The sequence below is a fragment of the Hippocampus zosterae genome, chromosome 21 (assembly GCF_025434085.1).
Source record: "Hippocampus zosterae strain Florida chromosome 21, ASM2543408v3, whole genome shotgun sequence".
Classification (NCBI taxonomy): Eukaryota; Metazoa; Chordata; class Actinopteri; order Syngnathiformes; family Syngnathidae; genus Hippocampus; species Hippocampus zosterae.
In genome coordinates this window covers 8,360,139-8,377,062 of record NC_067471.1, presented here as the reverse complement: position 1 = coordinate 8,377,062, position 16,924 = coordinate 8,360,139, and the positions used below count along the sequence as shown (strand labels likewise).

At 49.7% G+C, this 16,924-nt stretch overlaps 1 protein-coding gene across 5 annotated transcripts in view; it reads right to left on the bottom strand.

Annotated features, from left to right (window-relative positions):
- Nucleotides 1–1,583: 1,583 nt before the first annotated feature.
- anks1b (ankyrin repeat and sterile alpha motif domain containing 1B) overlaps nt 1,584–16,924 on the bottom strand; it is a 36,416-nt gene continuing 21,075 nt past the window's right edge. The window contains exons 15-28 of one of the 5 annotated variants that reach the window (XM_052055890.1): nt 16,794–16,919; nt 16,288–16,357; nt 14,926–15,032; nt 13,156–13,254; nt 12,769–12,921; nt 6,969–7,076; nt 6,694–6,885; nt 6,484–6,609; nt 5,734–5,805; nt 5,540–5,626; nt 5,091–5,228; nt 4,549–4,719; nt 2,996–3,087; nt 1,584–2,361 (exon numbers count right to left, since the gene is read on the bottom strand). In XM_052055890.1, the coding sequence (XP_051911850.1) occupies nt 2,313–2,361; nt 2,996–3,087; nt 4,549–4,719; nt 5,091–5,228; nt 5,540–5,626; nt 5,734–5,805; nt 6,484–6,609; nt 6,694–6,885; nt 6,969–7,076; nt 12,769–12,921; nt 13,156–13,254; nt 14,926–15,032; nt 16,288–16,357; nt 16,794–16,919 (1,590 nt within the window). In that variant the 3' untranslated portion in view covers nt 1,584–2,312. Of the gene's footprint in view, nt 2,362–2,995; nt 3,088–4,548; nt 4,720–5,090; nt 5,229–5,539; nt 5,627–5,733; nt 5,806–6,483; nt 6,886–6,968; nt 7,077–7,289; nt 7,406–10,570; nt 10,765–12,768; nt 12,922–13,155; nt 13,255–14,925; nt 15,033–16,287; nt 16,358–16,793; nt 16,920–16,924 lie in introns of those variants that run through there. The other 4 variants (XM_052055888.1, XM_052055889.1, XM_052055892.1 and 1 more) reach the window with 4 other exon arrangements.

The following is a 16,924-nucleotide window of genomic DNA, read 5'->3' as shown; positions in this document are numbered from 1 at the left end:
ACCTATGTAGGTGAGCCCGGGGATCGAACCTGCGTCGCCTGAACCGAAAGCAAAGTTTTAGACCACTGGGCCATGACGGTTGAGATTTTCGGCGAATTTTATGTCATATTCATAGATTTCACCTCAACATGACAAAGTTGAGGAATAAATATAACCTCCAAATTGTCAATTTCCAAATCCGAGTTGGTCTAGTGGTTGAGGACTATACTGTGGATTCAGCTGACTCGTGTTCGAGTCCCCTTTTCTGCTCACCTGCATTTATGCACCTATGTAGGTGAGCCCGGGGATCGAACCTGGGTCGCCTGAACCGAAAGCAAAGTTTTAGACCACTGGGCCATCACGATTGAGAGTTCCGGCGAATTATTTATCGTATTCATAGATTTCACCTCAACGTGACAAAGTTGAGGAATAAATATAACCTCCAAAGTGCTAGTTCTCATATCCGAGTTGGTCTAGTGGTTAAAGACTGCACTTTGGATTCAACAGATTCGTGTACGATTTCGGTTTTCTGCTCACCTGCATTTATGTACCTATGGAGGTGAGCCCGGGGTTCGAACCTGAGTCGCCTGAACCGAAAGCAAAGTTTTAGACCACTGGACCACCACAATTGGAGTTTCGACGAAGTTTTTGTCATATTTATAAACTACACATGAACATGACAAAGTTAAAGGGTAAGTATAACTTTCAAACTATCATTTTCAAATTCAAGTTGATCGAGTCGTTTAAGACTTACACTTTAGGTCCAGTCGTCTCCTGTTCCAGTCCCTTTTTCTACTCACCGACATTTATGCACACATGTAGGTGAGCGCGGGGATCGAACCCGAATCGGCTGAACCGAAAGCAAAGTTTTAGACCACTGGACCATTACGAATGTCTCGCCACAGGTTTCCCGTCGCGACTTCTCTCCACCGGCGGGAATGCGACGGCGGATTTCTCCCGCTGCCATTCGCCGCTCGCCCTACTCAATCTCTGCTCGCTGCAATCGAGCCGCGACCAGCCAAGTAATGCCCCCCCCCCAACCCCCACCCCTGCCACCACCACCTCGCACCGCCTCACTCAGCGCGTGTGCGTGTGTGTACTACGCATCTACGTAGGCTTTCTCAGCTGGAAGAAAAGCATGGGAAAAAAAATACCTATCAGTTTATTTTTCTCATCACCCAGTACAGTCACAAGTGAATACAGTACACAATGTTTGGTGCTTGACGAGTTCACGTGTGTTGTCGCCAAAGCGGACGCTTGCCTCCTCTTCGTAGTTCGGCACATACACCTCTGGACATTTTTTGAAAAGACATCGATATGCCCCCCCCCCAAAAAAAAATAAAACAAAACGTTATTTCAAACATGTTTCATATGAATTTGAGGATTTTTTTTTCGTTCGCGGAAGACAATGGTGTCACAAGAGGCCAGAACCGTCCGAATGCCCGTACTACCATTTGTCCACACGAGGGCACTGTTTCACCGTTAAATTGCTGTCAGAATTGAATGTCTGTTCAGGCGATAATGAAAGTGCACAATTTGACGAAAAAAAATCTCTACTGTCGGTAATCTTGTGCTGTGAAAAAAGAAAACGTTTCCACTCTCTGTCATGGTTGTACAAGTCATATTTTATTCCATGTGTGCTTTACAGGGTTATAAATAATGGCATAAAATTACAAAAAAATCAGCGTGCTGGAAGCCCAAGCCTATTTACATGAATGTCACTCCAAGTACATCATCTATAGAATCATCTAGTACATGTCTTCTTTTTTGTCTTGGTTTAGCTTTTTTTTTTCCCAGTGCCACATAGTATCTGTCCATCTTTTACATTACAGTTATCAACAATGAGTTGGCAAAATATTTATGTACATTTTATCCCCTCAGATCCCATACGTACAGTAGTTGAATACAGTGCAGAGAGGAGGGACGGAGGTCAGCACATTCACGCTTCTTTTTTTGTTGTTTTTTTTCAGGGGGGGGCGGCCATCGGTCTCGAGCGCATAGAAAAATAATCTGACATGAGGGTGACAGCAGATGAGAATTGCACAAGATCATTTGGGTGGTGTTATAATACTCTCATACTAAACATTGATACCAGTCTTCTCACCTTGAATCTGTTAAAAAAAAAAAAAGACATGCCCAATTGTCCATCTCCATGGTAACCTCCCCCACAAAAAAGGTTGGAGCAGAACATTCACTTCCCTATTGTGTGTTTGTGTGTCACAAAGCAGTCAAGCTTAAACGCGGAACAGCGGTGGGGGAGGGAGTCCATGTTTGTAGTCCTTTGAAAAGAGCGTGCGTGTTATGCCTGACAAGGTCCATGTGTTTATGGCTGGCTACATTCTTTGATTTCCACAGTAAAAGACATGAGCGTCCGCCACTGCCCTGCAAAATGAGATGACATCACTTATCCGGAGAGCCCTCGGTATCACCCCCCCCCCCCCCCACCGCCCCTCAGCAAAATGGCCGCCATGCGTCTCACGAGCCACATGCTTTGTAAAGACACCTCAGTAAACCAGCTAAGAAACACTGTAGAGCTATTTGATGGAACGAAAGGAACAGAAAAGACGACAAAACCAAAAAGCGCACCTCCGCTTGCTGCCGTCTCTATGACAACGGCCTCCCGGGCAGCTAAAACACTGCTGCACCTGTCAATCAAGTTGTCAGGGGGCGGGACGCTCGGACAATTAAGAACAACGCAGAAAGCAAAAAGGAAAGAAAAGGAAATGACTGACCCACAAACAGCAAGTTGGGAGGGGCTGACACTGCCCCCTGGAGGTGGAAACAGAAGTGCACCCCAAACGTTGTCATGCAGGTGGCCTAACGGAGGAGGAAGGACTGGCGGGATGCGATTTGCTTTTATGCCCGACTCGAGCCCTCCCCCACCCCGGCCGCACCCGACCAACAACTCTGCCGCCCCCCCCCCCCTTTGGCCCGTCCCCTCCTATGCCCGCCCTCGGAAAGGCACACACACGCAGGAGTGCACAAGGCGACAGGTTAAAAAATAGTGGTCTCGTACTTGGTGTTGACTCCTCTCTTGGCCTCCTGACCCGGCTCCACTATCCACGGGACGTTGGCGTGGCCCTTCTGCTCCATGGACGCCTGCTCCATCTAAACACACACACACACACACACACACACACACACACACACACGAAGTACAGTGAGATAGGTGCTGATGGCAGCCTGGCACTTTTGTTGCTCGATTGGCCGAGCAACTATTTCAGCAACTTGCGGCTCGTGTGCACCCTCTGGTGGAACTTGAAGTAGTCACTGTCAAACTTTGAAACAAATTTGAAAACGACAACCCAAAAACGGGCTCACATTCCATTCAGAAACAAACAAGCCAACCTCAACGGACACACTTCAAATCATTTCTTCATTCTCTGAAATCTACACGACGGTCTTTGGAATGGCCCGACGATGCCACTGAGCAACTTTGAGCAACAATCAATCCCTGCTGGCGACACTGCAGACGGAAGAAATGGAAGCAAACACTCTCCAGCGCATTCCAGCCAATCACATTGCTCGCCTTGGTGGGCTGCTTCAAAGTCAACATGAGGAGGAGGAGGAACGTGGGGGGGGGGGGAGATCAGTGTCATTAGAGGTAACAAGGCTAATCTCCACACGCTGCTGCAAACCGATGATACACACACAATCTTGTTAGAGGATTAGCAACACACACACACATTATCATCGGGGTGGCCCACAGTGTGCGCGCAGCCTATCCTATGTGATGGATGACAAAAAGCTTCATGAATGACTACGGCTTCATTTGCAGGAAATTACAAAATGCAGTTTTCCGGAAAAAAAAGAAAGAAGAAAATACAATAATAAATAAACGGGATTCGTTTTCAACTCGATCGCCGCCATTGGCAAGGCCAGACGTCAAAGATCCATTTGAACTGCGCTGGCAGTGAATGAGTTAAATGAAAAGTTTTTTCTTTCCGTCAAAAGAACTAAAAAAGAATATTTTTTGAGGGGGGAAAGAGATGTGTGGAAAATATTCTTTCTTTCCTTGGCGTGCCCTTTCTTGAGCCACAACAAGCGAGACGGCACAACTTACGGATGCGGCGTCGGCGCACAAAACCCAAGCAAGAGACTCGCGCACGGGAAGGAAAGGAAAAGTGAGGAGGACCTGCGACTGAGCGAGATGGAAGAGTCGGGAGGGAGGAAGAGGAGGGTGGAGAGGAGGCCGGTGGGGGGTGTAAATGTGGCCCAGTGACCAGCGGCCCGAGGGCGACATGATGACCTGCACAGGGGGTGGGGGGTATACAGAGGTCACACGGAGTTCAAAGGCGACCCCGGCGGAGATGCAGTAGCCGAGGAGGCTCCTCGGTTGTGGTTGATGGTTGGGGGGGCAACATGCGCACACCCGGCGATTGACAAAGCACATTTGTCAAATTCTTCCGCACCAAACTTGTCCTTTTTTTAAAAATTCTTAATCTTACTGATGAATGCAAGCTGATTTTCCCTCCGGTGGTCACCTTTACCGCACACACACCCGCAGTGATCATGCTCATCAATCAGCGTGAGCTCGTTAAGTGAGCAGCGAGCGGGCGACGCGCTTACGGATTTCCGGATGTTGACGCCGCGCGGTTTGGGCACGGGTTTGCCCGGCTTGCTGTCGAAGCTCTCGGGCAGCGTGGACGAGCCGTGGCCGCTCTTGCGCGCCTGCAGGGCCAGCTGGTAGGCCACCTCGAAGGCCTGGCCCAGCGTCAGGATGATCTCGTACGCCAGGTTCTGAAACGGGATATGAGGCGTCAACGGCGCATTTTACAGTGATTTGTATTTTTTTTTTAATCAACAAAAAAAAAAAAATCATAATCGGAATGCTGAATGTGATGCTGCTCAATGTGTCAGATGTTGAATATTGTCGTAACATCAATGCTCAATTCCATCAGCCCGTCTATGACAAACTTGAAGCAAGCACGCTGGACCTCTTATTTGGAGAACTGTGTAAAGAATTACAACGGGTAGTGCGCTTGATTAATTCAATGCAGCTACTTGGCCACCTGGGGGCAGTACGACAAAGTCATACATGGAGATGGGTCCAAAGGTGTCAGTCAACCGCCAGTGGTTGACCGCAGAGGATAAAGAAAATACGCGCGTACCACGTCGAAGGCGGTGAAGACGTGGCAGTAGTGGTGGCTGGACTTGAGGTCTTTGGTGATGTAGGCGAAGGTGGACAGGTCCTCGGGATCCTGAGCGGCGCACGAGATGTTGCGGATCTCGTGCTCGGCGATGATGTTCTGCGGACAAGAGCGTTGTTAGGATTCCGCCTTCGTCTCCGGCGAGACGCAAAACAAACGGCATTTATTATTCGGCGCGTTATTTCATGCAGCGCTCTGCTTTGGGAGCTTTTGTCCTGCGGTGGTGACAACACGAAGGAGGAGGAGGAGGAGGAGAGCAAGATTGTAAAATGGAGGATGCTTTGCGCCAATGTGACACACATCACCCGAGATTTCATCAGGCTGCTCTAGATTAAAAAAAAAAAAACTTAAAAAGCTACTACAACAAAATAAAATGAAATCAAAGCGTCATTTGCAGCAGGCACGCTAACCTTGTTGGTGGCGTCGATGAACTTGACCCCCTTGTAGGACACGGAGAGGATGATGGTGGGCACCTTCTTCATCTGCTCCGTCGACTTCTTGGAGGGCGGCGGCAGAGCGCGAGACAAGCGGAAAAAAAAAATCACTTCACTTGACGCCGCGCCACGGCAAAGCCAAGGACACGCAAAGTATCGGCGGCGCGTACCCTCATCTTGGCGCAGGCGTCGTGCGTCGACTCGGTGCCCCTCAGCTCCTTCACCAGCATGGAGCCCAGGTACTGCGCAACATCACATCGCATCCAATTGGCAACTCCGACACCAAACGGGACGCGTATAATCCTCAGCAGATGGTTTTGTCGCATTCCAGATAAAGATTAAAAGATGACTTTTTTTTTTTCATCAGCCGCGGCCTCGATTCATTTGCGCACTCAATGGAAGGGGACCCGTTTATTTGGAGTGATTGTGCGCCAAAGCCTCGGCCAATAAGAAAGTAGACACTTGTGTCATCATAAAAGAAAAAAAAATTAACTGGTTTGATAAATTATAACATCACATGAACTGTAGTATTCCTGTGTTGCCTTTTAGGGGCGTGGCCAATTGAGCAAAGGGAGCCAATAACATGTGACATTTACTTCAATAACTTTTGGGCGGTATTCTATTTGTCAGAGTAGTTTAAAATACTCTGTACTTGTGCTCGAGTAATTTTCTGGAGAAGAAAGGCGACTTTTACGTTTCGAAATTTTTGGTACTAGTCCACTGTCAACCACTAGATGGCGGCACACTAGTTTGAGAGGATACATTTCAAAGGAGGATTGTCCTTTTCAATCCTGCTTTTTGTGCCTACAGAAAGTGAAAGCAGCTCTTTGGGCATGATTTTATATATATATGGTGTGTGTGTGGGGGGGGGGGGGATCATAATTGAACTAATATTGAGAATGAGAGTGCAGGGGACTCACGTAAGCTTCGTAGTCACAGGACTGGAAGATGAGCTTCTCAGGGTGGTGTTGCCAGTACTGAACGGGTGTGGACGAGGTGGCCTCGTTGGGCGGACGCAACGTGATGGGTTCGCACCACTCGCCCGCCTGCGAACGACAGCCAATCTCAGGCGTCGAGGGGGAGTGGAGGAGGGGGGGCAACACAGATCCGAGGCGCTTCCCGTCACCCACCATGCTGACTTGGGCCATCTGCCGCTCCAGTTTGGATCGCGGCACGTCGTCAAAGTAGTTGTCGTTGCTGCGCTGGCGCCGCCGCGCGTCCGCCTGCATGATGAGGTGCTGCACGTCCAGGGAGCCGCCCGGGACCCCCGCCGCGTACGCCGCCGGGCTGAGCTGAGGGGGAGTGTGAATGCCGCCGGGCTCCTGCGCACAAAGCCGACAGGCGCTCGGGCGGGGTCGGAAGCGGCGGGCCGGGAGGCCTTCTGGCGGGACCTGGACACACTCACCCGGAGGGAGATGGCCCGCGGGGGTTTCTGGGGGGTGTCCTCGTGGAGTCGGTCCCCCAACGAGGCCAAGATCCGTTTGCGGTGGCCGATCAGACTAATCTTCAGAACCTGAACGGAGCACAAACAGAACCAGAGTAAATACTCAAATTCGTCAATCAATACGTTTCCTTAGCTTGCAAAAGCCACCTTGAATCATAAATTTGGCAAGATTGATCAAAACGCGACGAGGGGCTCGTCAGATGGTCTTCAACGTGGCTCGATGCAAATGAGCGGCGAGTAAATCAAAGCATCCCACATTTCTCGGAAGCGCTCACTGCTCACCTTGCCGCACACAAACTGCAGCTTGTCATCGTTTTTGCCGCTTTCCGAATGAATCATCTGACGGAGCATCGTGATGCCGTGCGGACATCAAATGCACACACTGTGATGTTGCCGTTTTCGTGCCGATCACACCCAACGCGCGCACACACACACTCGCACACACAAAAAATGGACGCCAGTGAAAGGCCGCATTGTTCCCGCGGTCACCAGGCGTCCTCCTACTGTGCCAGTTACCACTTTTTTTTTCTCTCTCTTCCCGAAAAAAGACCATCGGGAACACGAGCGCCTTCGGCGGGGACGTTTGCACCTTGGCGCGCCGGGCTGTGCGCTAACCTCTGTGTGATGTCTGTCGGTCTGTCTGTCTGTCTGTGCCGTTGTGTTAATTAGCTTCAATGCGAGGCCTTGATTGAAAAAAAGCTTGAATGTCTAATTACCTTTGACAGAAATCATGACATCATCTTTTTTTGTGTAAGCAACAGTTAGCAAAGCCTAGCGGCGCCCCTTTGCATTTTTTTGTGGGTCAACTCAACAGTTAGCAAAGCCTAGCGGCAGCCCTTTGCATTTTTTTGTGGGTCAACTTATGATGAACAACCTTGAGCGGATGAATTTCCAAGTTCAGCTCTGACCCGATACCGTTTCATGTCTGCTACGAACCAAAACGTAAAGACTTCTTGAGACTTTTTTTTGTAGGTCTCATCATGAAAGACATGCCCACCAAATTTCATGCTGCTCGGTCAAATTGGGTGTTTTCAAAAATGAAGTACGGTACATGCTTGAGTCCTAATAATCGAGGCTTCGCAGACGCGGCAGTCATAACAACATCTACTTTAAGTACAGAAGACCACAAGCAGAAGTTCACTTGTTGCTATGGCAACACAAGAGCCGCATCAGGACCCACACACACACGAACGCATAAAACAGCTGTTTTTGGACGGGGAGGAAGATGAGGTCATTACCACGGAACGGACCAAGAAGGTGACGGCGAGCCAACACTGCGGCGCGGCGCGATTCGCATGTAAATAGCCTTTGCCGCATGCGGAGACAATCCAGAACCGGTCGCCTTCACGTCACCTGGCGCAGGCGCCGCCGTCCATTCTCGATCGTCGTTAGCGAGCAGATTTTCCGTCTCTGGTTTGCCAGCCGCCGGACGAATCTCGTTAGCGATGCCGTTAGCGCAGATGGAAGCGGGCCTGATTAACGGATTAAAGCAGCGCAAACAACGGAAAGCTCAGAGAGAAGCTGTCGACGAGCCGGGATGCCAAAGGCAAAAATTAATTGGGAATTTTTTTTTTCTCTAAACATTACAGCATATCACAGACGAAACGGAGTTAAATCAGCACCAAATTAGCTTTGCAATCTGCAGCTTCATCCACTTTTGTGGCCTGCTTGGACTCAACACCCTCCTGTGAATAATGTCAAGTCATGACCTCAATGAAATCAGGCATCGACAATCGATCCCGGCGGGTCAGAGAATCACCGGCGTCAAGTTACCTCAAATGCGCTTTTGGCTCGTGAAACACTCTGATGTCAGCGCCGAACCACAAAAGCTCGCGATTAGTTGGTGCTACCACACACATGGAGACAAATATAACAATCCTCAAAACATGCATAGATTCTTTATCCTGTGTAAGGAACAACAGATATACAGTATAGATCTTTTTTTATGGTACTATAACAGTGACTTGAGCATATATTTTCTGCTATATTAGTCTACATTTCGATCCGTCTTAAAATGAACAGGTTTACGCGCTTTGCCTCATTTTGCTCCTCAGTTATTGATTGTTGAACACGTCTTTGCACCTGAGCCTCCCCCCGGTGCCAGCACTTGGCTAATGTGCGTGTGGAATGGATCATTAGTATCGACTGGCCCGTAAATCTCTCACACACACACACACCATTTATCCACATCATACATTTGGGATGGGGTGGTGGGGGGGCTGTGTTTGTTGGGGGGGGTCTACTACTGGACAGTCAGCACAGGCCAACCGGTTGCCTAGCAACCAGCACGAGGCAGCAAAGGGGAAGGGGCGGGGTGTTGCAATGTGTTGGAAACGATAAAGCGGTACAGTAGCCAATGGGGCGGCTCGGCCGGGGAGGACGGCCAATGGCGGAGAGGCATAAAGAGGCCCGCCTACACGGAGACAGATGCATCTCCATTAATAGCGGGAGGAGTGGAACGAGACTGTGTGTGTGCGTGTGTGTTAAATGCTGCAGGATCAACTTGCAAACAAGATCCCCTCACTGCTCATCTCACACACACACACACACACACACACAAACACACACAAATACACAAACGTACACACGCTAGGATGGTAGTTGATGCTATTTTCTGGGTTACTAAAATACTTCACAGGAGAAAGATGAAGCGCGTTTCATAATGCAGAGAGCATCAGCAGCGCACGCACACACACACACATGCACTTAAATCGAGTGCTATATCTCTGCACGCAGATACACAATATGTAGCATATGTCTATAATTACGACATACGTCTCCCAAAATATTCAAAAATTATATAAATAGATCATATTCGTATTGGGCAGTAAATCGTTTTGGTCCAAGCGACTAAAGATAGATCAAGCCAGAAGGCGAGCCGGGCCGTCGGAGGCCTTCTAGTGTTGCTTATTCCAGACGTCACGCAAATGGGTCACACACCGAGAACGCCACACTGCTCACGTCAACATGATTTATGCTCTCCAAGTTCCTCCGGTGTTGTCGCGTCAAAAGACGCTCAACAATTTTTAGCAAATGCGGATGCTCCGAATTTCCATCACGCCAACGGATCACGTCGGCGCTTGAACGGACCAAAATATAAACGCCGCACAGACGAGACCGACACTTTGAGTGTGCTCGCCTGTTAAAAGCAACGCTAATGCAGCTTAGCGGGGCAGCTTCGTTACTTTCGTCGCAATTTTTGTGCTAGGTTAGCCTAAGGCGGTTTAACAGCCAGAATACACCACATGCTAACTAACGGCTATTAACACGCCCAATTCAGTACTCCAACTGCACTTTTTCATAATCGTACCGCCGTCTGTCAAAGTTGACACATGCACGTTCGCTTTCCGCCTCGAGTCCAGAAAGTTCACAGCCCGTCCATAAAACCAAAACACGTGTCGCCAGGAGTGCTAGCGATGTTTGGACACATGGAGCTCCTTTTCTCAACCCCCCCCCTCACCTCCACTCTCTACTCGTCGCCTTTACACACACACACTCAATCATCGTCGTCAGCCGTCACGATAAGGATGCGCCCAAAAACCAAAGGCCACAAAACATCTCACCAACTCAAGATGTCGTCCCGGCAGGGTTTATCCGCTCGCACTTTGCTCTCCTTATCGTCGTCGCCTCTCCCTCTCGTTCGGCAGCTTCTCTTCTTCTTAGCTTGCGGCAGCTCGCCTGCATGTCTCTGCTTGATCTCTCTCTCCGTCTCTCCCTCACTACCCTCCTCCTCCTCCTCTCCATCTCATCACCATGGCGACGCGGGGCAGGCGCTCGTACGCCGTCCGTCGGCTTACTACGACACGACGTGATTCACGATCGCCCCGTAAGGGGGGAGGAAAAAAAAAAAAGGGGGAAAAATTCAATGCAGCAGGTTGATTGACGGGGGCAAAGCGTGCCTAGCAGAGGTTAGAAAAAAAATGTTGAGTCACTTCTTCTGCATGTGACGTTAATCCTTGTTTTGTTCATACGTGCGTCATGTGGCGCCGTAATGCTCAAAGGAAGTACTTTGCGTAACTAATCAGCGGGAATGGCAAGGTAATTTGATTTTGCTGCGATATTTTTTCAACCATTTCATAATCCAACAATGACAAAAAAATGAATAGATGTCAATGGGCAGCTCAATGAAGTCATAATTACAACATGAACAGCAGGTAAAAAAAAAAAAAAAAGCCACCGCACGCTCAACCTGATGAGTCAAAAGTCCCAGATGACATATTTCATTCATACGTCTGGAATTAAAATTCTTATTTTGCCATTCGAAATTACTTTCTCAGTCAGTTTTTATTGTTTGCTAATCCCATATATGATAGTTATTGATGGAGCATGCAGGCTAGTCCATCCTTTACAAAATCAAAGTCAAAAAATGTGCTAGTTTGACGCAGCGCGCGCCTCGACGGGTAGCGTCGGGTCGGGTTTGATCCCGCCGTCTATATTTAAGGGCCGGAACCATCTGGCAGCGGGACGCCGCGCAATCTGTCCACTTGGAGTCCTGACAGAAAAGGTGATAAGCGCACACACGCTGCTCGCTATCACTGGCACCCGGAGTCATGCAGGTACGCACGTACACACACACACACACCACACACACACACATGCATTTACACCAGTGCACTTCAATGAACAGCTATCATACCATATCCCACGTCACTACGGCAACCAGCAGTCGTCATGGCAACAGGCTCGCACCGTGCCAGACAGGAAGCCTGTCTTGGCTTTACTTGTACACATATTTGGACGCGCGTGCACTTTGTCAAAAAGTGTGACGGGAATGCGTCCGACAAGTTGGGTCCTGTTAGAGACACACACACACACACACTCACACACACACACAAAAGGCAGAACAGGCCTTCACATGCCAAGAGGCGGAAAATCCCACTCCAAATTAACTAGGGCAAAAAAGGCTGTTTTGTACTTCCCTCCTGCACGCCGCTCCAAAATAAAGGCATTGCACTTATTTTGAAAGGACTGGCACATCCAGATACGTCCACAAGGTGGTGCTGCTTACTTAAATCATCTCTGTCACATTTGGCGTGAAGGAGCCTGAAAATAGTGATTTGGTGCATACTGATTGATTTGTTGCGTATTACAAAACGAGCACAAAATTTGTACGTACTGCAAATTTTCCAGAGAAACCAGACTGAGGGTCGTTTAGGTGCAACTTCCTTTTTTCGCTCTACTCCAAAATCAAAGCAAATTTCAGTCTCCTCCGATTGAAAAATGTGGCAGCCTGATGTGATGGGTGAGCGGCGCCCTCTTGTGGACATTTCTCGAAGGCAGCCAGCCTTTCACTTTATCCTCGTACATCAGACTCCCATGATGTGGTTTTATGAGACTTATGTAATTCCACGCTTGCCCGAGACGTACATGAAGAGTGCCAGCATGCGTTCGCACTCTCTGTGTGTCACATATGCACCCCACAGATGCGCACACGCACACACACATACACACAGCACGTGGGCGGCATCCCTGACGCTGTGAAGCATCTTGCGGCCCACATGCTTATATAACGAGGCTCTCTGCACCTCCTCCAGCGGATCACTTCATCTGCGCTGCCTCGGCAAATGCTGAACCAAGCAACAAGCCCCCCCCCCCCCCCGGCCCCTCACCTACGACCACGCCGCAGGAATGTTACACGCATTCCAGAAGCAAATAGACACACGAGAACAGCAACGATTTGACGTCAGCGCATTACCAGACCGAGTCGTGACAAAGGTTTGATCCATTTGAGGGATGTTTTGGGAAAACATTGTGGACTCACGTTGATGAGCTCAATCTCCCAGATCTTCTTGACCAGCTCCATGGACGTGTAGCCATTGACGAGGAAGGACTTGGTGTAGTCGCCCAGCTCCAGCGACTCCAGCCACTCGGCCACCGACGTCGGGTTGTTGCCGTCGTAGCCGATTGGCCGCACCTGCCATGTAAGGGATAGTACCAAGTGAGTACCCTTACTCACAACGAGAAAGGAACTGCTGACTGCAGTCAAGTGCCGCTATAAAATCTACTTCTCCAAAATTCGACACTTGTCTACCACTTCATTTGAGGGCACTTAAAGCCAAAAGTAAGACGATCAAACCTCATTAGACCGTCACGCTCACTTATGGAGCGTAGTGTGCAAAGAGCTTCATTTGGCGGCTCGACGACTCACCCTGGGCAGGAGCCGTATGGCCTGCAGGAGGCGCTGTCTGTGGGCCGAGTTGAGGATGCCGATTCCAGCAGGTCCTGGTCCTCCACCACGTTGCTGCCCCTGCGCCAAACACACACACAGACACACACACAGCGTGTGCTTCACATTGAGCAAACATTTTGCACTCGATGCTAATATAAAGCTTTAGTTTTTTTTTCTCCCCCCCCCCCCCCCCCCCCCCCCCCACTTTAAAGCTCTCGGTGTGAGGATGAGCACTCTGGTGCCGCTTCATTATGTGGAGCCGCTCTCGTCGATACCCTCGAAAAACTCACGAGTTGTGCGCAAGTGCCAACTAGTGGCTGAATGTCATTATCTTTATTTAATGGAGCAAAGTGTAAAAAAATTGGCAAAAACAAACAAAGAAAATGAGAAAAACACTTAAAAAGCTTGCTTCAAGCCATATTCGCTATCCTCTGTAAAGGGCGAATATTACTGCCGTACCGAGAAGCAAAGAGAGGAACTGAGGCTCCAGTAATGTATACAATTATTAGTGGGTGTGATGTCATTAAGTGGGTAAATGCATCGCAGCATATCGATTCATGCCCTCTGGTGGCTGTACAAGGAACTCAAAGGATTTGTCATTGTTCCAGAGGATTCATTAGTATGCATGGTGATATGGGAGATGCATTTACAGGGGCGAGGGGGGGGGGGGGGGGGAGGCTTTGGCGGGCTACTTTGATATGCAGCGGGCATACCGGTTCATCAATCTCACGAGTTGTTTCCTGCTAGGCTGTCATCGTCACCATATTATTGGTACATGCGACCTCAGGACACCTTTTTCCATGTCCTTGGCTAATTAGCGGTGAGGGCTAACGAGAAATGGTTGCTAGGCGACATGTAACTGTCACTGAGATGACTTTTTTTTTCAGTATTCTATTTTTTTTTCTCTTTTTAACTACAATGCATTTTAATCTCAATCGAGTGCTAAAACTAACCACGCTAATGACCAAGAGAGAAAAATTACAAATTAAAAACAATACGTTGCAAATTCAAAACGGTAAGATGCAGACGTCCAGCTCGGCACAAATCAATGTGTTTTTAAAAGTGAATATGCAGAGGAAGCTCAGTCCAAAATTTCGGTCCAGTGACGGCAGATGATTTGATTTTGTAACTCCCACCGACAACCCAGGCTAACCGAGTGGCTCCCCAACATACAAAGATGTTCACTTCACCATACTTCCTTGTTAGCAATTAATATTTTCCGGGCTTTATTTTGAGGCACCTTTGGACATTACAGACAGTGCCACCTAGTGGTAAAGCAAACAAGATCACCATCGCCGCAACGTGCCACCGATGACATGACAACAAAGACGAGGAGGTTGCGTCGCCTCATGTATATACCGTCCACGTGCATGGGGGGCTTCTGCAGTTGCCACGGGAACCAGATTCTCTTTTGTCTTTTCAAAAACGGACTCATTCATTTCCTTCCACGCGTGCTAATTGGATTTGAAACAAGATCAATCCCTGCGAAAGGCAATTTGGTCTCACGAGTGTTGCTCAGAAACGCCGGTGCATCTGCAGGCAACAGGTGCTTTTCCGCTTAGTGCCGTGTTTATTCATTTCCAAGGGGCCGCGCAGCATTAAAAAGGTTTTAGAAATTCCAAAAAAATAAAAATAAAAAACGCTGAGCGACTGCGACATTGGCTCGCCGCGCGCGCGGGAGCTGCAAATCCGACAACTTCGAGTGCCGAACGTGCGTCTACAGGCGACGGAGCAAAAACGCCACTCACCATGAACTGGACGTTGTCGAAGCCGTTGGCCAGCAGGTGGTTTTCGTACTGGACCAAGCCAATGGAGTCCAGCCACTGGCCCACCGACTGCAGCGGGGCATCTGGGACCTATGAGGGGGTGCAGGGGCAGACGCTTGAGCAGGGAGTAGCCGTCCACGCGGTAGCAGCGGCAGTCCGGCTGGGACAGCTGGCATTGCCACATCATGTTGTGGCGGGCAAAGTGGCTGTCAAACGAGCCAGCCATGCCTTCCGATAGGGTGACAATAGGGTGGGGGGTGGGGGGGGGGCGCTAGGCTAGAAACATGCCGAGGGTGTGGGAGTAGGGAGGGGGTGCGGGGGAGATTGAGCGGAGAAAGGTGCGAGGAGCGTCCGAGATGTTGGATGGAGGCAGCCAAGAAGGGGAGGGGGGCCAGGGCAGAAGTTGTATCCAGAAATGAGCTCTCGTCTGGGTGTGAAATCCTGCCAGGAGGTGTTCTGGCTCGCTGGATGAGGTGGAGGTGGAGATCTGCGGGCGAGAGCTGTCCGTGTGTGTGCGCGTGTGCGTTTGGAGCAGCAGCTGCTGCTGGCTTGCTCAGCTGTTGCGCTCCCTTGCCTCGTCCTCCCCCCCCCCCGGCCGGAACGCGTGCATTCGTACGTGCGTGTGTGTGTGCCTCTTTGTAAAAGAGCAGGAGAGATGGAGCTATGCACTGTCGACTCTCTTCATCGAGGACTCCCACGTCCATGTGAATGCTTCTGCTGTTCGCTCTCTCTCTCCCTCTCTCCCCCCCCACTCTTTCCGTCCTCACTCGCTCGCTCTCTTCCCTCTCTCTCTCCGTCGCCACTGCGCATGGTAGCCATCGCAACATCTCCGGGTGTCTTTTGTCTGCAAGCCGAGCCAACCCACTTCCATGTACACAAAGGTGCGTGTCTATGTGTGTGTGTGTGTGTTGGGAGTGGTGGTGTGGGGGGGGTCTGGTTGGTAACCATGGTAAACAGAGGATTCAGATTGACAGCGCAGTGAGAGTGTGGGGGGGGGGGTCATGAAAAGACATTTAAAAATACATATTGTCGTCCTTTTCCAAATATGGCCAATTTCCTATTTGTCTGCCCCGCCCACCCCTCACGTCGTCTGTTATTGTGACGCGTCACTAAGCAATTAAAAATGCTGAAAATAGCTTAAAACTGCGCCTCTTCCTCAGTCTGAACTTTTCTTCTTAGACAAAAAACTCGAGGAAATTGTTTGGCTTTGACTTGTTTGGTGCAATATTGCACCTTTTTCCCCTGGAATGGTAGAAAATGACACGAAAAACTGTTTTCCCCAACACTGCAATTACATTTCTTGTTAAAAAAGTTCCAGCAAGCCTGACTTGTCGGTGCGTCGTACCTGAATTGTGCTCCTTCGCATCCAGTCCGCTGTTTATTCCCGCCCCGATGGAGCTCATAATCTTGTCGATCTGAGCAAACGCAGGACAGAGATGATCTCGAGTTAAACAAATAGTTGCCACGTTAGCAATCAGAGAAGTGCGTCTGGCTTACTAACGACCGAAGAGCTAAAAAAAAAAAATTTTTTTTTTTTAAATGCCACAGTCTCCCCAGTTGTTCGCTGAACGCAGCGTGGCTCCCGGCTTTTTTCTTATCTCGCCCTCCCGCCATGTGCAATTACACCGCAAAGGTCGTCTTAATTGCCGGGAACTATGCTACATCCCATATGCTAATTGGCGGCGGCGGCGGGCGGCTAATGACCGTGCGGCGCAAACGTGAAATTTGTTCGGCGTGGTTCGTTATTCTCAGGATGGCGACATTCAAATCTTTGCTTTGCTTTCGGACCTTTTAGAGAAAGTCCGTCGCAATACCTTTTTGGGCGTTAGCGAGGACGCTATTAGCTCGTACCTCCTCCCACTCGGCTGTAAACGAGGGCGTTCTTTCCAGTTTTCCCGCCGGGGCGGTTCCGTCGCCGGCCGCGCTTGAACTCGCCGAGCCTTGGCCGCGAGATGGAGACTCCCAAACGTTCTCCTCCTGCA